The 23,138-nt window shown below is 42.3% G+C and overlaps 1 protein-coding gene across 8 annotated transcripts in view; it reads right to left on the bottom strand.

Moving 5' to 3' along the window:
* The window catches only part of CACNA1I (calcium voltage-gated channel subunit alpha1 I), a 109,456-nt gene extending 88,869 nt beyond the window's left edge, over positions 1-20,587 (bottom strand). For 7 of the 8 annotated variants that reach the window (XR_010080200.1, XR_010080201.1, XM_063395951.1 and 4 more), the window contains exons 1-2: positions 20,499-20,587; positions 7,439-7,572 (exon numbers count right to left, since the gene is read on the bottom strand). Coding sequence is in view for 5 of the 8 variants with exons in the window: in XM_063395951.1 (XP_063252021.1) it covers positions 7,439-7,539 (101 nt within the window). In the remaining 3 variants the exon portion in view is untranslated. Of the gene's footprint in view, positions 1-7,438; positions 7,573-20,498 lie in introns of those variants that run through there. The other variant, XM_063395956.1, reaches the window with a different exon arrangement.
* Between the last annotated feature and the right edge of the window lie 2,551 nt (positions 20,588-23,138).

The raw sequence follows: 23,138 nt of genomic DNA, 5'->3' as shown, positions 1-23,138 counted from the left end.
AGAAAACTGAAAGACCAGTCAGAAGATTAAATAAAAGACCAAAGGGGAAAGTGATAAAACTAGGAAAGGAATTAATTCTTACAGAACCTCCATGTCAAGAACAAAACTAATCAAGGCACTAAAAGATGTAAAGAGAAGAAAAATAGTGTCACCTCTACACCTGTGCAAGGGGTCTGAGGATTAAAGATAATAAGAATTGTTCATTTTATGAGCATAATGCCTAAATGACATTAGGAAGCCCTGGTGGGAAAAATCTGCATGAAAGGAACATTAAAATCAAGGATTTTAACTTAGTAGGGAGGTTCTAGTGGACAGAATGAGGGGGAGTAAGACATTCTGTCAAAAATGGCATTTTCTAGTACAGAATCAGTGACTAAATACTTACAGATTATTTTTTTTTAAATTTTTTTTTTGCCATATAGAGAATTCCTCCTTGCTAGAGAAATGGGCTGACAGGAGCCTCATGAAATTCAACAGATGAATACAAGGTCCTGCATTTGGGCTGGACTGATGGACAGTGGTGCTGCTGAAAAGAACCTGCCAGTCCTGGGGGACATGTCCACGCAGGGACGGACAATGACATACCAAGCTGCACCAGTTGGATTGCAGCAGGCAGATGAGGGAGGGATTATGCCCCTTACTTTACACTTGGTAGACCATGTCTAAAACACCACATTCACTTTTGGCCCTCCAATAAAAGAAGGTGTTGATAAATTGAAGGAAATTCAGTGGAGGGTCACTAAGGTGCTCGGAGTTGGAACATTTGTCCTGTGAGGAGAGGCTGAAGAATATGGGCTTGTTTAGCTTGGAGTGGAGTTGATTTTGGTGGGAACTAACAGCAGTTCCTTGGTACCTACAAGGCAGTCAGTGAGATTAGGCCAGAATCTTCATACTGCCACATGGCAGGAGAACACAACACAACAAACACAAAACCAGGGAGAAAAGGGAGGTTCAGACCAGTAACAGAGATACATCAGCGGTGGGGCTGGAATGGTGAGAGATGGTGCCATCTCCATCTGTAGTGGGTCAAGATTTGACTGGAAAACTCTAACTTGAGTTTTCTGTTGACCCGCCTTTGAAAAACAAGATTGGAGTGGAAACCCCACAAGGCCCTTTCCAACCCTGATTATCTATGATCCTATAAATGTGATTAGGTATGTCCAGATCACACCTGAATACAGGCTGACCAGCTCTCTTGATAAAAGCACTCTCCCAATCCACCTCTAAGAATTAAATTTGAGCAATACATTGGGGGTACCTAAATCTCCTTGGAAGTTCCCAGCCTTACAAATTACAGAAAATTGTATTCAAGAAAGGAAGACAGAGAGAATGCCTATCAAGTTCTTAAAAAAAATATAGAACTTGACTACATGTGTTATGTCCAACTGATGTAAGGTCATCAACAGTACCAGATATGTCTGGTGGATTTGAGGGGCCACATTACTGAATTTGAAACCATACAGATACAGCCATAGAATCATAAAATCATTTAGACTGGAAAATGCCTTTAAGATCATTGAATGCAACTCAACCTAGCCAAGCCCACCACTAAACTAGGTCCTTAAGCATCAGTCACATCTACATGTGTTTCAAATAACTCCAAGTGTCAAACTAGTCAGATTTCAATTCATGAGCTGTGGAGTACAATCAAGTGGTGTTTAGGAATATTATCAGGTATCCAAGAGGCTTCAGCAGAGACAAGAAAGGTGAAAGGCTAAAAAGATAGTACCACATGAGTGAAAGCAAAAGCAGCAATGTAATAGCAGGAGAGGGGAAGGTGATACCCATGAATATAAATTAGGAGATGGACTTGTAGAAAATTTGTAAGAGAACTGAAAGAACACATAAAATGGTATAAGTTTTGGAACAAGAAATCAGAATTATCACTAACAGTGTAAAAAAGGCAGAAAACATCAATTTAAAAAATGTCCTCTGGGGAAGGTCAGATGATGTATGTGCACCATTGATCATAATGACCTAATTCCAGACCCAGCTGTGATCAAGTATTTCAGGTTGTGTCTAAATAGGGATTTTCTAAGATAAGCAATCCTGGACAATCTGTATGCTAGAGTTTTAAAAGAGACAGTCAGAAAAGATCTGGACCAGATCTTTTTTTGATATTTTTTGATTAGACTGAGAAAACTGGGAAAGCATCCAGGGGTCAAAGGAATTCTGGTGGACTGCCAGTACACAGTGATCTCAATGACAGGACTGATGCTGGTGACAGTACAGTAATAAAATTGTCAATATGCATCTTGGATAGATTATGGATTAAAAGTGGATAACAAAATTCACCATACCCAATGCAAGTTTAAGGAAAAATAGACACCCTCAAACTAATGTACTATAGTCTCTTATGAGATTGCAAGTCTGGTTCACACAAGTAAATAGGTTGATGTGGCTGGAATGATATGTAATCATCATGACATACATTAACTGGAGAAATACTAAGTAATAAACCTCACAAGCAACACTAAATGGGGATTCATTTGTGAGCAGATGTACTTCTGTAATACACAATTCTTGCCACTCTCTTCTTTATTTATTTATCACAACCTGACAGAAAACTAAAAAAAGTCACTGATGAATTTTGCAGTTGAGGCATATTTTTGGGAGAACAGAAAAGAAATTAAGATGACAAGTAAGGGATAGAACAGCATGAACTGCTTTGGAAATACAAATAATATGTATTCCAGTATTCCAGTGTGAAAAAATGGAACCAACATACATCTGTGAACAAAGTTTACTGTTCCTACTAACAGGAAGAGATTTTCTTTCTTCAGAATAAGAGACAGGAAAAAAAAACCCCAACCAATCAAGCTTGGAAGCAATTAAGAAAGCAGCTGAACGAATTGATAGCTAGGTGTTGCAATTGAATGCACAGCTACTGCAATACTTGGCTATAGGAAAAAGGAAATTTCAAGCAGGAATAGTAAGACAATATTACAACCAACAGCACTGAGGCAGACTGAAGCACTGACAGAATGCTGCCAGTCTTGTTCTGAAATGCACCACTTTTAAAAGCTGTTTAGTAACACTGCAAGAATATCCCAAAATGCCAAAATCCATTCCTGACACCAAAGGCAAGGACAGGATGGAATTTGACCAGTTTGAGATCTACATGGCAAACTCCACTGTGATACTGGAGAGAGGTAAAGACAGCATTCTGTGAAAGACAGACCCTCTCCTCAGTCAGTGGAATTCAAACAAGTAGTTAAAGATTTTGGGCATATTTTTTAGGACACACAAAAAATTGAAATCATACATCCCCGCACACATACACCCCCTGCCACATAGTGAAGTCCTCTGCCCCTTAGCTTACCTAACATGTGCCAGGGATGCCGCAGAAGAGGGCAAAAAAGATAGAATTCCCACCGCAGATGGTTAATTACAGCACTTGGATCACGAGAGGCAGAAAAACCACTCCCTACATGGAATTCATGCCCCCAAGGTCAGGGAGACCCTCAGGTCAGATATATAAAGGGATGATATCTCCTTTCCTGGACGGACAGTGGCATCTTCTCCAACCACATGTGAATGCAACTGTTTCACAGAATAGAGTGAGCAGGGTCAATTGTGCACTCTTGTATTGCTAGAGAACTGTCTGGGTTAAAAAGCTGATGAGTATGAGCCCAGAAACAAGTCACTCTTCCCCTAAATTCACACATATACTCTTGTTGACATTTCCAATCTGATTAGCTTTCTCATTATCTTAACTTTCAAACCATCACAGGTTCTCAGCTTGAGGAAGCTGCCCTCTGAAGGTGACTCAGTTCAAGCTCTCCAAACACACCCATTCCTGTGGGAAACAAATGACAATCACAAATGGAAGGGAAGAGGGACTCCCACCAGGACAGCTGGTGGTGATGAGCACAGTCTGCTTGAAATGTCTGGGAACTTGCAACCTCCTGTCACCAGCAAGTAGTTGGGAACACGAGCATCAACAAGCTGAATCTGCAGCCCTGGTTGTTTATGCATACAAGAGCATTGGCACTATTCAAAACAAATAGCTTTGTATGATTTTTTGAGTTCTGAGGGGAACAATGAGGGAGAGCCTTAACTTATAAATGTTGTTTTGGGTTTTTTTACTAACCTATTCAGAAAAAAACCACACTGAAGGTGGTTAGGGGAGGGAATGTTCAAGAGGGGAGAAAATTCTGGTGATGTCAGCTCCTATCACCATGGAAACTGGGTATTTTTAGTGACAATGGAGTCTTCCTCCTTGAACTGCTGGGTTGCAGGGGCAAGGAGGGCAAGGGCACACGAGGGAATTTAGCTAACTAAAACTACAGCTTCTGCCTTTCCAAGGAAGTGAGGAAATAACTACAAATGATTGCCTGAATACACTGTTTATGTAATCAGAACACTGTCTGGGGCCTTAGCAGCAAATAGTCTATCCTCTTTGACGAAACATGCTGTCATGCAGCAGACCAGATGGAGACATCTCAGCTGCCCAGGAATGCCCACAAAATGGGCCTTGCCTGCACCTTGCTTTTCCATGATTTGCAACCTCTGCTGCCTTGCTGGTGTTTATTTGGAAAGTGAGAAGGGAGGAGAAAGGGCTAGGAAGTACAGTCCATGTTCTTGAAACTGAGAGAAACTGCATGAACTCTAGGCTTGGCATTGCTCCTCAATATCAGGGATGTTTCCTTACCAGCCAGGTTTATGATCTCCCGAACAGAAAACAAGAATCCAGGAAACAAAGAAAGATAAAGAAGACAAGAATGATGAAAAGGAGAAGGCTCTTAGATCCTGATCAGAGGCTAACCACTTTTCTCTAACTCCCTGGCATGGAGAAAATGTGCAAAACCTAATGCTAGGTGTCCTCCCTAAGTCAGAATGTTAAGGCAGCATCTGGACAACATTGCTTCAGTAAGCTGAAGCCATGATCCAGGTGTGGAATCAACAAGGATAAAGGTTAGTGCTTACATTTAAGGTTAAGCAAAAGCTTGCAGTATGTAAGGACAAGTTAAAGCCTTGGATTGGATTTAAACAGTGCAGACAATTCTAATGAATTTCAAAGAATAATGAATTAATAACCACAAGTTTTATAATTCCAAATACTTTATATAGTCATTAGTTCTATATAACTAAATGGAAAAATCTTTCTCTAGCAGGAGTCCTTTGAGAACAGATATTCTAGTGAGATTACTATCATTTCATTCTGGCACCTCATGAGGACAATGGAATAGAAATCATGAAACAAATTTCTTTCCATTTTGGACCTGAAATAAAAAATCCTCCACACAGATTACTTCATATTGAAGGAGTTGATTGAAAGTCTCCTTGGCATTAAAAGTAGTTCAGATATGAGCTTTTTTTTCCTGGTACTGCTATCAGTTGCACAAAAGACTCTGTCTCTCTTCAAATTCCTTCCAGCAATGGTGACAGAAGGAAATATGTAAGGGAGTTTGCTCCGTTCTTGTCTAGGTAGTGTGGATTTCGCTTATTTTCTGCATGAAGTATTTGAGCTCACCCTCTCTCATTTATTGTTGCCCCACTGATTTCACCATCCCTTCAGACAGCACCACTCACATACCATGCTTGCAGGGACCCTAGGCAGAGGAAGACAGCAAGTTCCCAATTCATATGCTCTTTTTCCTGTGCCCACCTGAAGCAGAGTCTCCCAGCATACTGCAGCATGTCACCCGCACAGAGGAGCACCATGGGTTCAGCTCCAAGGTCCCCTTTTGAAACCTACCCAGCTTTTCCTTCCTCAAAGGCTGCTGTGCTAGGGTCTTCTTTCCCTGCATCCAGTCTCCAGCAATCTTGCCACCAGTAGCTCAGGCTAGAACATACAGTGATCTGGCTTTTCTCAACACCATGTCTCAGGGGCTTTAACTGGCATTCCTCATGTCAGGCCATTTTAAATCAGATGTTAATCACAGCAGTCTCAGCTACAAGAAAGGTCTTCCCATCTCACATATATTGTGTTAATTTAGAAAAGCCTACAGCTTTCATCTGCCTGTCCTCCTTTCGTGCACAACCTGGCCGAGAATCAGCCTTTCAAGTTTTTACAGCTGCACTGAGTTTGAAAATCTCTGCTTCTCCCAGAAGCAAACAATTATCTGCTCCTTCAGAGGAATTGACTTTCAAGTCTTGAGGTAGAAGAAGTCTGTCAAAAGCAAATATAAAGACAGTGCTGCTCCACACCATGGGGGAAAACTCTGCGAAATGAGCTCAAACTCACTGCTAGCTCAGTCAGTAATACATGCACTTCCAGTCAACAGTGGAGCTGGTAATTCTTGGCTAAAGAAGAATAAAATTGAGGGCTTCTCTTGTTCACTTCTTTTCTGTGAGAAGACCAGTATAACATATTTATTTCTGATTTTTTAAATTATGCCACAAAGCATTCTAATTGAAAATTAAAATTCCAGGGAAAAAAGCACATCTCACTGGTATCAAAAATGGACATTTTGCTGTGATTTAACAGGCAAATTCTGGTAGACTTTCCACTTGATACATGCAGAGGAGAAAAAATCAAAGCTTCACCATAGCAACTTCATTGTCAAAAACCCTCAAATGTCAACTTGTCCCAATAGTACTGTGGGTAATGCTGGTGTAATACAAAAACAAAAAGCCCTGAATAAAACCCCCTACATTCCTACCCTTGAAACACTGCTGCTGGAAACAGAATGCTAGCTTTAGTTTGGTTCTGGTAAAGGTTACATGATGCCTTAAGTTTTAGCTTTCATATTTTCCAGATTCTGTAATGCATTTGTATATAACTCTGAACTTCATATAAAGTGTTATCAGGTTCTACTCACAGTTTAGTTAGGATCCTAAATCCTTTTCCAGCCCAAGAACCAAGGACACCGTTGCAGCTTCGGGCCCAAAAAGTACAAACATGGGTGAATTGAGACGAATAGTGTGGGAGGATGGGACTTCATAACCTGAAGCTGTAATTGGCCAATTAACCCCAAAATGTAAATGGCCCAAAACTTATAAAAATGTGAAAACTCATGAGCTCTCATCTATCTTGGGTGTAGCCTCCACCAGGCTCTTGAACTGACTGAGGTGTATCCTTTGAAGGCCTTTTTAAAAAATACCTACTTTATTCCTTGAACACTGTCCTGTCTAGCCTCTGTTCTAGGTAACCTCTCAATGCATCATACATCTCTTCTGCCCAGACATTTCAAAAACACAAAAAACCCAGAAATGTTTCTGGGCAAGCTCTTCAGCCGGTACAAATGAACATCCCCTACTCAAGTTGTGCTAGACAGATGGATAGCTAGATAGCTGCACATCAGCTGAGGAATTAAGCTACCTTGTCTGCTCTTTCTTCCAGTGGCTGCTAACTCCAGCATGCCTGATTCCAGCTTGGCAGCTGCACTGGAGTAGCACCAGAGTTGCAACTTTCTCCTCAGTTACATCATTTCTGTTCCATACAAGACTCTAGTAAACCCAGAATAAACAAACCGAGAAATTATCAACCTACCCAGCCATGACAATGAAGAAATCCAGGCGGTTCCAGGTATCTCCAAGGTAACACTTCTTGCCAAAGATCCCCAGGGCCACCATCTTCAAGACCATTTCCATGGCAAAGAAGATGAAGATAAAATCATCAAACACCTGCCAAACAGAAACCCAAGAGCATATTTGACAAGCATTCTCTGCTTTGGACTTTAAAACACAGAATGTGAGAAAAATACTCATTTCAGTACTCCTGAAAATGAGATAGAGGCAGGGCTAGAAAAGTTTCTTTCACGTAGCCCTGGCATCAGAGTTTCTTGCTGCTCAAGTTCAGTAAGGGCTTTTACAGTTTTTTCATCCACAGGTGAAGCAACTGATGCAGACTCAGAAACTCTTTACATAGACTTGAAAAGTGGTGTTGGTTCAGCACCAGTCAGGAAAACACTGTTTTTCCAAGATCTCCCAGGAGGGACTCCTTCCTCATCACATTGCTGCAAATGGCTCAGCTGAGGACATAGTGCAGCTTTCTACACAGCTTGGACAGCATACACTCGTCACAGAGAGAAGCTTCAGATACCTAAAGGCCTTAGCCACAATGACACTGGGGATGACACCCTTTGCTGTCACCTTCTCTTTGAGGAAGCATCAAGCACAGCTGGTGTGTTTACAGTCTGGATGTACTTGTGGCTCTTCTGAGCATTCTTTTTATCCTCTCCCTTTGGGCATCCTGAATGCCACAGTATCTGTGGAATCGGTTAGTCTTGCACATAACCAGACTTCCAAATCCATTGGAGGCTGTTATTCCCTCCTGCCTGGATTGTGTAGCCTTTGTTATTTCTCTCTGGCTTAATCCTGGCCTATGTGTCTTGTAGGTGTCTGTTAGTAAACCCCTGCTCACATGCAGGTTCAGGAATATTAGCAAGTGTTCAGTATTGCATAGTCCCAAATAAAGTTCATTCATTCTCTCTCTTGTCCCATTCCCCTCCTCAAAGCAAACTCTTGCCATTTTACAACAGGATAGCTTGCTGCCAGGGATAGTCTTGCCAGCCTCTCCAGGAAGGTATAGCTCACACTCTGAAGGAAAGCACGTATGAAAATTTGTGACTTGGACTGAAGCACCATCACAACAAGAAGGAAATCTGCTTACCTGCAAGATTTTACACCTGTCAGAAAGGCAGTCCATATCCTCACATGGCTGGTACATTCCCAGGGTAACACAGTTTAGCAAAATCACCATCATGCTGACACACTCGAACCAGGTGGAAAAGAGTCAAGAAAAACTTCGGCAAAAGTATCATGGCTGAGATAAACTCAGTCTAGGCTTGAAGTAACAAAGTAGGATTAAGGGAAAGAAGTATTGGTAGGCTGATTTATTACATTCCCACATTCTCTGCACTCAGTTCATCACTACTCCATTCCCTGATTAAGCCAAAACTCATTTGTAAAAGGGAAAGTAGAGGTAGCACAAAAGGCCTAAACTATTTACACAAGTCAAATCATTGCCAAGGTCAAACACATCTTTGCTCCTCTCCTGCTGTTTTGCTGAGTCCCTTCCCTCACTGACATGAAAGACACTTTCCAAGGTGGCCTGTACCTAAATGTATCAGACATCTCCAAGATTGAGGGATCTAAATCAAAATGGGCAGATTGATCTCTACATGATTTTTGCCCTTTGAGAATGGGGTACAAGATGACACTAGAACTCTCCCTTGTCCCCTCTCAGAGAAACTTGGGGGTAAAGAAGTGCCAATGGTCCATCTGTTACTATGCTTCCTACAGTGACCCATGCTGTAAAAACTCCACAATGTGCCCAATTTACTCAGTAACTAAGAGGAGAAATTGTGTTTCTGACCCCAGCTGGTGATCTGTTTATGCCCTAAAGCATGAGGATTGATAGTCCTTATAACTGTTTTCTCAGCTACACTGGTACCCCTGCAGATGCTTTGTTTATTCATTTGAATTGTTTGTTGATAATCTTGCCAAAATATCTGCTTCAATAATAGTTTGCAGCCCTGAGCTACATTGCCTAATTGTACTTTACATTAAAAACTGTTCCCTCCTATTTATTATTAATTTGTTGTCTTATAATTTCATCAAGTGCCACTTTATTTATGTATTAGAGAAGTGGATTAAAATGGTTTATTTGTGTGACCTTTGTACTCTACACACTCTAGCTACCCCCTCTCACCATCCCTCTCCACCTGAAGGAGTTTTAAAGCCTGATACACGCTTATCCAAGAACTCATTTACAGTATTTTAACTCTAAAAGTGGGTGCATTTGTGCAGTACTTTTCAGCGTGCCCATTGCAAAGCAGTGATGTAGAGTGAATAGAACTCCAGCCTCTGGCAGAAATATTTGTGGGCATTTTACACACCTCACAACAACATATCTGCCTAGTTTCCACTGTCAGACAATATCATCCTATTTAAACAGAAGAGGCACAAAATTATCTACTTTAAACACAACCCACTGAGTGCATCCATTTTCAGTCCTTTCAGTACTGAATCTAAAAGAGTCGCCTATATCTCTGATCACTTCTGAAAGACACTCAGCTTCTGTGGTTTGTTCTAAGCAACTCTTCCATGCTCATTCTCTGACAGTGATTTATGACTAAACTGAACAATCTGATCTGCAAGATGATTATTTCTCTCTTCTCCCCTACCTGGTTTGTGGCGAGCTACCTTTAGCTGCAAAATGAGACAAGAGCACCAGTAGAGACTAGTTCCACTGTTCCAATTATGCTCTAAGGTGATTTCAAGAATGTGTTATCACTATCCCTCACAAAGTTAATCCCATGTGCTCTACAAAGAAATGCATGTGAAACCCACCCTCAATTTAGGCTTCAAAACCACAGCCCTTTTCTGAGAGGAATGCACCAAAAGGGCACAAACAAAGTATATTCACTCAGGGTCTATGCAACACAACTTCAAAGTTCCACCTTCCTCTCTCTTGCACATTTCTTTAATCATCAAATTTGAAGCCCAGGAAAGCAATTTGAGAGTTTTGCATTAGCTCACACAGGGTTTTCAGTTAAGACTGGAGTTCTTTTCTGGACTCTTCAAAATCTGTTTGTCACCATTGCATTACAGAACCACAGAATGGTTGATGTTGTGTAGGGCCTCTGGAGGTCATCTTGTCCACCTTCCCTGCTCAAACTAGCATCAACTACAGCAGATTGCTCAGGGTTGCACCCACTTGGGGTTTGAATATCTTAACATACAGAGACACCAGAACCTCTCTGGGCAACCTGCTCCAGCATTTGACTATTTATACAGAAGAGAAGTGTTTTTTTAAGTTTAAGTAGGACATATCCCACTTTTCAGGCTGTGACCATTACCTCTTGCCCTGTCACTGGGCATCACTGAGCAGTCTGTGTCCTTTACTCCTCCCATCAGGTATTGATACACATGGATAAGAGCTCCCTAAACCATCTCTCCTCCAGGCTGAGCAGCCCCAGCTCTCTCAGCTTTTCCATTTGCAAGAGGTACTTTGACAGTTACTGGAAAGGCAGCACTAGTGAAGTCCTGACAGAGAGATCAGTGGTGAATGACATTGTTCAAGGTGCTGAAACAGTTTCAGAGCAGGCTCAGCCAATGCTTGCAAAAGTCCTTCTCCCTGGGCATAAGGGGGTCAGAAGATATGTAGACAAAACCAGGGCCTCAAACATTCCTGGATTAAGTTAATGTATGACAAAAGAAAAGCAGATTTTTTTTTTAAGCCAGGTTGTTTTTTTGGTGGGTTTTGTTGTGTTTTGGGGTTTTTTTTTGTTTTGGTTTGGTGCTTTTTCCCTCCAGAAAGCATGATACAAGAGAGCTGGAGGCGGAGAGTACTACTCTAACACAGCCAAACTCAGGAAGGTCAGGAGTTTTTATCTAACACAGATCTACACTTCTATGCATGTGCTTTGGCAGCAGCAATGCCAGGGCAGCACACTTACATGTTTCTCTCACTGCCCTTGCAGTGCCCCCCCAAGCCCATGCAGACCATGGCAGGGTGCTGTCAGCATCTGGTGAGACCCTGAAGCACAAGACCTGACAAGCCATGGCAAGCTCTCCAAAAACCTTGAAACGGCCAAATGTGCAATCTCATCTTCCTGCTCAAAATGCTATGGCCAGTTGCAGATGATTTCTTCTCACCTGCTTTTTAGATATTGGCTCTCAAACTTTGCCAGCCTTGTCCAGGCTTCCCAAGAATATCACAGAACCACTGGTCACTCCCCAGCTACCACAGTGACATTAGAAAAAGCCACTGCCTCATGGTTTTCCCTTCAGAGCAGCTGGAAAAACTGAAAAAGCACATCAAACCTGCAGTAGAAAGGAAGAAAATGCAAGGAGAAAACCAGAGCATCTCCTACCCTGAATCAGGAGGGGTTGCTGCCTGCTTGGGTCAGTTGAAGTTAATTAGGACTATCTGCCTTCAGTGTGTCACCGTTGTCAACCAGCTTCTGCCTCCTGTCACCACAGCAACAGCCTGCAGCCAGGTTTATCATCTTCCTTTTGGTGATGCCTCCCCTCTCCCACATCCCTCACCCCCCTACTTTTCCCTGTGTCTGAACCTGTAATTAATTGCAGCTGCTGACAAAGCCAGTCTTCATAATCTGCATCACTCAGTCAGAAGTTTCATTATTAATTAACTTCTTTCAAAGTTTAAATCTTCTAATTACAAGCAAACCCATGCACATGTTCTCCCCACCCCACTCCAGCCCTTCCTCATTGGTTCTCTCCCTTCCCACAGCCTTATTCCCAACATCTTTCCCAGTGACTTTTGGGGCCTGCAAATGGTCTCCTGCAAAAGGAGACCCACACAATTTCTGCCCATGGTTAGCCTCTCCTTGGGCACCATAAGGTGCTTCAGAGGAAGGTACCAGAAAATTCACAGCAATTCACTATGTAATAACTTGCCCTTAAAGGGAGGGGTTTTTCCCCCCTGTGACAGTTCACAGTTGACTCAAACCCTTTCAGATAAAAGGACGATGATCCTCATTTGAAAAAAGAAATACAGCAAAAGAGAAGTATCTCCTGAGTTAATCACAAAACATTCTCTGTTGGGAGGATCCACAAAGATCATGGAGTAACCACGTAAGTCTCTCCTCTTTAAAAAAGTTTTGTTCATTGCACCACTGTCTGGAGACATCAAGATCCATATCTAGATTAACTATATTTTACCTAAAAAACTGTTTCTATAGCTGGTGCCTGCCTGTGGCAGCAAGATTTTTCTTTGCTGCTGGATGCCAATCCTGTCCTTCTGCATCCTGAGCAGGGCCTGGCCAGCTGCTGACCAGAGACAGCCACTGTGAATCTACTGACCCTCCACCCTGTCTTCCTATGGACAGGGAAGCTCTGGGATGAGGATACATTCAGCAGGGACACGCATCACCAGCACACACTAGGAGAGACCCGTCATTCACCCCAAACCATCAAGTATGCACTGAAAACCACAAGCTAAAGGACAGTTAAGGAGATACACAGATGTTTCTGGGACATGTTTTGTGGTAATGCTTGATAGCACAACTGTGCATAATGGAAGATGATGTTAGAAACAGGTGATGGGAGGCAGGCAAAGCTTTTGGGCTCAATTTCTGAATGACAAATAGCAGAAGAAATGTCTGCTGTGCTGGAGCTGTAAATACCTTGCACCTAAAAAGCTGACTACCACTCAAGGTTCTTGGGATTGACCTTAATCTGTGTTTTTTATCACTGACAAAAACACAACAGAGTAAAATAAAACAGTGCTTTTGGGTTCCCTCTCCTCTTCTTCCATCATCAGCTGCAGAGGCACAAGTATCTCCCCAGGGGCTGGCACTCCTAACAGGACAGAAAATAGATAAGCTTTATAAGCATGCCAGTCTTGCAGTGTTTCCTGATGCTATTTCCAAATTACTCCTAGGATATGCCATGTGCCAATTAAAATCCTGAATATCTCAGACCTGTTTAATGTGCAGAGAAATGCAAAGTATTTACAGCAAGGGGGAAAAGCCCGCCAGCCCTGTGGTATGGCTGGTCATGGCAGAGCCTGTTCCTGCCCCAAAATTAAGAGAAGAACAGTTCAGTGACTCAAGTCATGGAGCCCCATGCAATGTATCCAAAACACCAGCCATCCCTCATACAAATCCTTGTGGCCTCCCGTCTCTGAGCTGCTGCCAGGCAGGCTCACTGGAGGACCTTCTGCATCACATCTGCATGAGCACTCCTCTCTGCTTCCCCTTTGGGCTCCTCCCCACCTACGACTCATCCCACTATCCTTCCCACCAGCTAAACAGCTTCACCCTGTCATTCCAGTCTGCAGCAATTACATTTTCTTTCCCTCATTTTGAAACAAGCTAAGGACAGAGCTGTGTTCCATCCCTACTTTCCTCCCCTGCTTTATGACTGTCCTGCAAGAAGCCAGTAGGATGCTGTATTTGAAGCAGGACAGTTTCCATTTATAATGGAAGGATTTGTTGTAAAGGTCAGAGAAAGCAACAGCCCCCAAGGAAAGAAATTATCATTTTCTCTACCTCATTGCTATTGTCTTTTGAAAATGTTTTGACTGGCAAGTTTCACTCTTTTTCCCTTCCCACTTTTTCTTATCACGACTCAGCTTTTGTGGGTTTTTTTTTCAACAGGGTTGTTTCTCTTCAGCCTCAATCTGCTGAGCTAACTCCCTAAAAGAAGTTGAATGTAACATTGTGTTCATGTGAAGGAAAATACCCCTCAAAACATGTTTGTGTTCAAATAGATCAAAACAATCAAAACATTTTTGAAAACAAGAAACTTTGAAAATCCTACTATGTAAAGACTGAAGCATTTCTTCTATGTCTTTTTTACTGCAAAAAAAAAATTTCAACATTACAGAAAAAAAAGTTGGGGGTTTTTTTGACCTAACATAGAATATCCTGGTTTTGAGTTCCTGTTGGAAATCAAATGCCAACACCCAGCATTGCAGTGTTGGGATTTCACGGTGGCCAAGCCACAAGGGAAATTTATAAAGCTTTTTTGCAAGCACTCAAGGTTGACATGCTCTGGGTGTTCTCATGTCATGCAATCTTGTATGTTTGCTTTCATCATGCTACCATTTACACACTTTTCTCATTAAAGAAGAGCACCTGAACTTCAGGTACCTGACTTAAGCATTGATAAGGTCTTCAAGCCTTCAATAATAGTGATGGCAAGGAAAGAACTGTGGTACAGTCAAATACAGTGAAACTATTACATTGATTTGTGAGGCATTGGGCAAGACTTAACTTCTGTTGGTATTACTGGGAGGCAGGACAAGAAACTGCAGAAAAGGGATGCGGTAGAGAAGCTTTAAATGCTTGGCAATGCTTCTATGTTTCCACCCTTTGGAAGGGACCTTCTATCAAGAATAGATTCATTACATGACAGACTCAGTTGTTCCCATGTTAAAATCAAATTAACACCAGAAAAGCATAGCTCAGTTTTTATGAGGTTCTAAGTTAAATTTGAATTTAAGTCAGTTGTTTCTCAAGCACCACATCATATTCCCCTTCAGAGTCTGACAAGGACTGAAGATGGTTTTTGAAAAGTTTTGGTTTGCTTTTTTTCATTACAGGAACAAAATGAAGCAAATCTCTCCTTTATTAAAGCTCTTTCCATAATGATTTAGTCAGATCTTCTAAATACATCTATTAAACTCTCAAGTCCACTAAAACAAAAAATAATACAAAGAAATTTCTGTCAGGAAAAACATACAGTGAAGATTAGGAGGCTAAGAAGGAAACTGAAGAAAAAAGAAGTATTAACACAATGAGACAAGTCTTCAGATACTCCAGAAATAAGGAGACAACAGGAGATCTCTGACCTAGTGTAGAGCCTGTAATCAAACAGGAGGCTGCAGGGAAAAGAAAGGCTTCTTTAAGATACCCTTCACCACCAGGACTCACTAGTACTAAAGCTAGCATGAGTTGCACCAAGAATTCTGGCTGTCACACCATTTACACAGATACACATTGGTCTTGTAAAGCAGACTGGTGTTTTCTCCAGGAGAGGTGTGCAGGTCCCACTGCTAATTATTCAAATGTCTCACAAATACTATGCAGCTTCATCAATGCTGCTGTATAGCCCTGCTATTAATGATGACCTCCTGCCTGTAGCAGCTGAGCCCCAGAGCTTCTCGACTGATAATGATCCACCTTCAAATTGCATCTATCTTTCAGGGTGCAGCAGAGCATCTGTTTAACACTGTGCAGTGTTCCTACAAAGCTGTTTACTGCAGAAAGCATGAAAAAATACTGTACCTAGAAAAAAACCCACCTGAGAATCTTTTTATAGGTCAGATGAAAGTAATTACCCAAGTTTAAACTTAAGCAGGGTATTAGAGATAATGACTGTTCCTGAAGAAAGAGATTTTTAATATTCTCAGATGGCTGATACTGTGGTTGCCTGTCTTTCTTGCCTGGAATGCAATACTCCATCATGCTGTGGAACCACTTCAAGACTGACTTGAGGAATCACACCTCCTGCTGACTCCCAAATGGTGCCTCCTGCAGCATTCTGGCTCTGCCTTGAAGATTGCTGTCCAAAATCTGACCTGGCTTCACATTAGGTGATTCAACAAGGTCACAGCATGAGGCTATAGGACTGCATCTTGGAAAATTATTATGCTGTATGACAGGTGAAAGAATTTTGCTCCAAAATCTCCTAGTCAGAGTGGCAGATTGAGCAGTTGGTTCCTGCTTCAAGTGGAGTCAAAGGAGTAACAGACACCAGGGAAGGACCAGCTGAAAAAAGCCCCTGAACCCTAAAACTGAGGTCCAAATTTTAAAGTTCTTATTGTTTACTGATAATTCACATAGCAGAAGCAATTCACTATTGACACCTGTGGCAAAGTAGGGACCTTGGAAGAGTTAGTCTTTGATTTTGGACTGAGATGGACCTCTGCTCCACAGAAGAGCTAAACTTGGCAGGCCAAAACAGGAAGGTATTTGTAGTCCAGAAGTGATTTTAATTAGTAGTGTGCTCCAGAATGACAAAATCTGAATTTTACCAGTGTAGCTGGATTTCTGATACAGTTCTCCATCATCCATGATGCCAGGAAGTGACATGATCAGAGCAACTGGTGGAGTCACCATTCTATAACCAGAGCCTGATCACCTTTTAATCAGATTTAATCTGGCTGTGGTCAAGCTTACTTGGTGGAAATATAGTGTTTTGGAAGAGGAAGGGAAGAAAGATCTCCCAACCCTCCCTCTGCTTCTGTGTTTCATTGCCCTGTCACCCAGCAGCTTCATCCAAAGTTGTCTATGTGTTCCTCAGCACCTGTCAAACTGATGCAATAGTCCTGCCATGTTTCATAGTGCTGCAGTTCTTTCTTTTACCTTCATATCATGGTAGGTTTTAACAGGGTCTTCATCTTGGGTGGGCCCACTACATATAACCACTAAATAAATACAGCACCCTAACAGCAGTGTTTGTGTGACTCAGTTTCAAGGAAGGAAGAGGAAAGAAAAAGAGATTATAGATTTGGGAGGGCAGGGAAGACAAATTTAGAAGAGGAAAGCCTTACTTTTATGCACCCTTACTGCTCCTAATGTTGCCAGGTTTGTTTATAAATGGGTGTAGGGTTTGTTCTCTTGTTGTGAGTTTTAGGTTCCATAGGCCTTGAGAAGCCATCTGTGGTGCATGAAGAGGGTATTCTAACGAACCTACTGAGGCAGGTGCTGCTATGCCAGTCACTGCCCAGGCTTCAGCTGGGAGTTATTGCCCCCAGACTGGAGGCACAAACACATGAAGGACAGAGAAATTTGGGTCCTGGGTGCTGAACTTTAAAGTAAATACAAAGGAAGAATGGAATGGCTTTTGGAGAAGAAATAGGATAGAAGAAACTTCACCAGCACCAAATGGCTAAAGCCCACCAAACAATAACTGTGCTCCTGTTCCTTTTCCTTGCACTGATTTCTTTGTTCAGCATTGCTGTCCTTCTAGTCCATAGTCGTTTCCAGATGTTAAAGACTACTTTTTCCATTCTTTACAGCTTCCCACCTATCCCTGTCAAAGTTCAAGCTGAGCTTAGAGGGATGCAGAGCAGCATGCTGAGCAGTAAGGGGTCAGCTGGGGGCTGAGGCAGTTGTGGGGAGAGACGTGTGGACAGCATGTGAGCGGGAAGCTGATTGGGTGGTGAGACATGTGGACAACATGTGAGAGGGAAGCTGATTGGGTGCTGAGACATGTGGACAGGTAGTGCAGTTGAGCAGCCAAGGGGTACTCTTCTGTTAAGTTCTGGTTATGGCCGGTGGACACTAAAGGTATTTAAGGGAGGTATTTTCTACAATAAAGCGATTTCCTTTACATGCATAATGGGGTTTGTGTCTTTGTTCCCCATTGCTACAGGTACTCTGCCTCTAGTAGAAGTCCTAGATTAGAGAGCTGAAAGAAAGGCAGAGTGACTTTATCCTTTCTCTCTTCTGCCACCAGTGTGATGTTTTCACTAGCTGGAGCATCACTAAATCCTATGCTTGGTGCTTAGCTTAGCAGGCTTTTCTGACGTGTGCTTCAGTACAGAAAAAAAAAAAAGACGTGGCGACAAAGCTTTGCAGCAAAGTAAATAAAGATTAATTCAGAAGTGTAGGGAGTGCTCAGGTAAGGTCACTTACAAGAAATTGCATACAGTCTAGGCAAGGTGCAGGCAGTAACAGAGAGCTGGATATGTGGATATGTGGATATGTGGATATGTGGATATATGAGCCCCTCTTGTTTGTTTCGTTATTGGCTGTAATTAAAACATAATTTTCAGAGTTTAAATTGTCACTACCCCCTATTTTGAGTGTACCTTTTTCTTCATACATTTTTGAATTCTTTTGAAGGTTTGTAGTTGGCTACTCTACTCTGGTTCCCAGAGAGTATTCTGGAAGATTTGGCACCGATGTCCTGCAGGACACGTGCCTGAAGAAAAGACTGCAAATGACTGAGCCAATCTGTCTCAGCAGATAACTGGAAGCTAGGAGCTTCAGCCAGCATACAGGCTCACAGCAGCTGCTGGAACCTCCTCAAGGACACAAGTGGCCTACAGATGCACTCCTGAAAATGAAGGTCCTGATGAGTCTGTGTGACAAAGGGCAGGAAAGATTCTCAGTATTTAAAGCCACAGGGCTCTATGGTCACCCTGTGGCTGAGCTGATGAGTCAGCACTTTCCTTGTACATCTGGTCTCTTTTCCATCCCTCCTTTTACATACTGCAACAAAGAGTAGTCAGTGAAAATGAGATCATACAGTTGTCTAGTACTTTCCTTCAAGACATTGTGTGAACTTTCACTAAATTCCCCATCCACCTCTTAAGGTACATAAATCCTTCCCCTTTGTTACTGAATAGAAAGCAAGCACAAGAGGAGCAGGGTTTTTTTAGAAGTGTCCCCTAGTTTGGGTTTTGCAATGCATGAGCTTCTTAGAGACTTCTTAGGTGTTCAGGAGTGTGTAATACTTTTAATTTCTAACATGGAAAAGCTCAGTGAGCCTCTGGCTCCTACTGTCTCAAGTGAGATGGCCAAAGACCAGAGTTCCCTTTAAAAAAACCTCAAACAAACAACATTACCCAGCAATGACACAGTAAGTTACTGCCAGGGCTGCATTAAGATCCAGGTGTTCCTAACACCCAGTACATGTTCACTAAAGGCCTCAGCTTTCTGGCTGGTTGATACATTGCACCATGCCAGGGAAAGGAGCCAACTCATGACTCATGCTCAATCACTGTAATGTTGACAGTGCTGAGTGCTGTTTTAGGGGGATGTTAAATGCTGTGAATGTGCTAAGCATTAACAATATTAAAATATTATTAGTATTATTTATGAGGTATCTCCACATGTCCTAGATGATGCTAGCCAAGATCGAACTATGCAAAATGTTACGTAAGCATGCGGTAGAACATGCTGCCTGCTCCAAAGGGTTTTTAATCTAACTGAACAGGACAGGCTAACAATGCATTATGATTTGTGCTTTGCACACAAGAAGCAAGAGCACAGAGAAATGAATGCATTTACCCAAGGGCAGACAGGAGACATGGGGCACAGCTGGGAACTGAGCAAGAGTCTCCCAAATTGTTCCCCAGCATCTTTACCTGAGAGCAATCACTATCTCAACTACTACTGCATTTAATGAGGACAGTGCTCACAGGGAAAGTTATTTCCCCAAAAATCTTTCCTGAGAACAATGGGAGAAGTGTCTAAGTTCCACACGTCAAGGCAAGTAATGTACTGCATATAAATGATCATAAATGTGGGGCTTCCTGCATTCAGAGAGGTTCAGGTGTGCAGGATAAATGGGCAAGAGCCAGAAGACACACTCTCTACCTCCATCTTCCACTGATACCTTCACTGGGACCTCAAGATAAAACTCAGCCCATAGTTGTGATAATGTAACTCTAAAACCAGTCTAAACCCCACACAACTCTCTCTTTCCCAATCTGCCAAAGAATTTGCTACCTTCCAAGGGCCCTCCAGGTTCCTTTAATAGAAGCACGCTATATAAACACAAGTTACCAACACAATTGACTGCAGAGATCATCTCTGAAAAAGGCAGTTCCCACACAGCATGTTGTTAATGGGGCAGGCTAGCTAAAGCCTTCATCAATCAGAACAGCATAGCTGTACTGCCTCTTTGATGTCTTTCTGCCTGTTGTATTTGTTGCCTCTATTCAGATTTAGGACTGGTACCACATTTGTATTACTGTGACCTATTTGTCTTCATATAGATTCAACTTCACACTCTATTTATACTAGAGTTTTTGACAGCCTCTGGATATATGTGTTTCTTCCTCTTATTTACAGTCTAACTTATTTTTCCCCATACTGTTTCTAAACAGAAATTTTGGTTCTGCATTAATCTTACTTCATTTTGGGCACACAGGTGATAGCCTAGTCCATTACCACATCCTTCCTTTCTAGCCATGCCAAATATTTCCTTTTCTCTTTTCAGAGTTTCTTATGAGCCTTTTAGTTTTAACAACTATTCTCCATTCTGTCTGGCTCCATAGGAATTGCTTCCTTATTGGATTACTCTTCAGTACCTCACAGATATCCATCTTCTGTCACATTAATTTCTGAGCACCGAGGGATCGTGTGCATTTCCTTTGTCCTATGCAGATGTTCTCTTACCTTCACTAGGTCAGCTACCCTCACATTCCTGCCTCCTCTCCATAGTGCACGCTGATTCAATACTGCCACGGCAAATGTTCCCCTGCCCACAGCAGAGGGTTTGGAACAGGATTATCTTTAAGGTCCCTTTCAACCCCAACTATTGTATGATTCTATTGAGGGTGGTGAGGCACTGAAAATGGTTGCCCAAAAAGGCACGCCCTTTTCCTGAGAGTGTTCAAGGCCAGATTGAATGAGCTCTGAACAACCTGGTCTTGTGAAAGGTGTCCCTGCCCTTGGCAGAGAAGTTGGAACAAGATCTGTGAAGTCTCCTCCTACTCAAACCATTCTGTGACACTTAACTACACCACTTCCACAGAACACTTCCAAAACTTCCCTTCTGCTTTTCACAATTAATTGACTTTACCACGAGGATGGAATAAAGATGCCTGGCTAGCTGGGACATAGCTAGTACAAAATGCTGGTAAGCAGAGTACAAAACCCAGCCATCTTCCCCTAACCACAGGGCAGAGCTCCAGAGGCCTGCAAAGGTTCACTGCAGGGAAGGCTGCATCATGATGCAGACATTTCAGACCCTGGATCAGCAGATCACCAAGGCAAAGAGTCACCAAATTATTGGTAACTTGCCCAGCTTAGCAAGACGAGACATTGTCAGTGAGGAGCACCAGAGACCAGATATATGTGATAAATTAGTTTTTGGTGGATTAGGATGGCTGCTTCCCATCCTGTACAGCCCTGTCAAAGGACCCATCAGGAACAATAGTTTCATCTGCTGCTCTCTGAGGTAACATACCATCTCTTACTACGCTCAGGATACTTACAGCTGAAAGACCCATCGACTTCTGCAAATTTATTTCTCAAACCCTACATTCTTTTTCAAACACACATAGCAGTGACTCAGTAAAACTCATCTTCTCTACACAATTTTTTTTTTCATCTGAGAATGATTCTTCTTGCCCAGATACAATCAGACATGGAGTGAGAGGTGTAGGAAAAACTACCACAGAAGATTTAGGCTCCTTACTCAATCTACCCTTATATTTCAAGACTTACTTCCTACAGATTCTTATATGCCTGACGATGACCTGTGCCCCAAGCACTCATCCATTTTGCTGCCAGGATGCACACTGCTTCAAGTGCCCATCCCCATGGAATGCTGTGCAGGAAGGATGTATGTTTTGGTATGAGTCAGGTAAGGGTCAAAAATATTTTCCTTCAAGCAGCTGTAGTCACCATTTATCAGCAAGGAACAGAAGGGACAGCCCTGTCATAATACCTCTTTGAAAAAGGAGAACCCCCCTCTGCAGCACTGTTTTTTTTCTGGAAGAGGAGCTACATACCTGTTTCTGTGGCAGGAGGCTGAGGCAGGAGGTATCAGCACCTGCACAGCATGTACAGCACAGCCTCCTCCCAGGCACGCTTTGAGCACCCACTTCATTGCATTTAAAGAGCTTTCACATTGTTTATGACAGTGGGTGGAAGGAAAAAAAACAGAGCATAGGTCAGGATAGTAAAGACAGACTTCACACACCATGAGGAGACAGCCACTGTGGACTCACAGTAAATCTCAAAGAGCGACTGCAAAAGAGCTCCCATCTTTCAAAGGAAGAACAGCCTGTCCCTAAAGCCAGCTCCACTCCCCACCCCTCTGCCATCAGGGAGGACCACAAATCCCCAGCTAACAACAAGATGGCTGAGGTTCTGCAGCCCCATGGGCACCCTTGCCAGGCAGAACAGAGGGCCAGGGCAGTCACAGAAAAGCCATGGCCGTGTTCATTCCGGCAGAAGAACCCCTGCATGCTGCACCAGGCTGATTCTCATTCCTGAATTCCAGGAAAGCAATTCTCCCCTCACCACTCTCCCTCACTCTGTACTCTTCCCACCTACCTGCCACTAAAATTGGGTAGAAGGGTAAAAAGGAAAATCAAATTTGCACTAATATTTTGTGCACAGTGACCCATAGTATAATTTTTTCATTGTTTAAGTTTAGCTTCATTTCTCCAATTAGTTTTAGCAACATTTCAAAAAAACTTTTCAGCCTCACAGAGCCGTAAGTTTCCAAATGACAACTGTCACATCAAGCTGCACTGTCATGTACAAAGCTTTTAGTGGTCCTGTCTATCTCTGTGCTTTAAGACTATTTCCACAAATACTCCACATACACGACTGATCCTTTCCTCCCCTGTTAGTAGTCACACTTCCTTTCAGCTTCCTCATGCTGCCTGACAGGACTTTGTTTGAAGGTGGATAAAAAATAAATGATAGGCTAATGTTGGCCCCATTACTGGCTGCTACATTACAGCTTTTCAAAGCAAGTATGCCTATGCATACGTAACACACAAGGTTATAGGCCACATACATAGGATAACCATCAGCTGATTCAGATCTTTCACTGGGAGGGCATGTACATTCAGGTTATTTGATAGTCTGTCAAGCGATTTGTTTCTTCACATAGAATGCCCAGACTTTTTGATGTACTTGTTTTTAAATTATCAAAAGTCCTCTATTTTAAACCATTCATACCTATTTGAAAAGCTAATCTCTGTCTTGAGAAGACCTTTTCTTCCCATTTTTGAGAACTGCCCAATTTTTTTTCAATTAACCCTAATTTAAAAGAAACAGGGAAATAAGCAATCATTT

Source organism: Prinia subflava, chromosome 4, assembly GCF_021018805.1.
Source record: "Prinia subflava isolate CZ2003 ecotype Zambia chromosome 4, Cam_Psub_1.2, whole genome shotgun sequence".
Taxonomy (NCBI): domain Eukaryota; kingdom Metazoa; phylum Chordata; class Aves; order Passeriformes; family Cisticolidae; genus Prinia; species Prinia subflava.
Note: the sequence above shows the minus strand (reverse complement) of the source record. Positions and strands in the feature narration are given on the sequence as shown.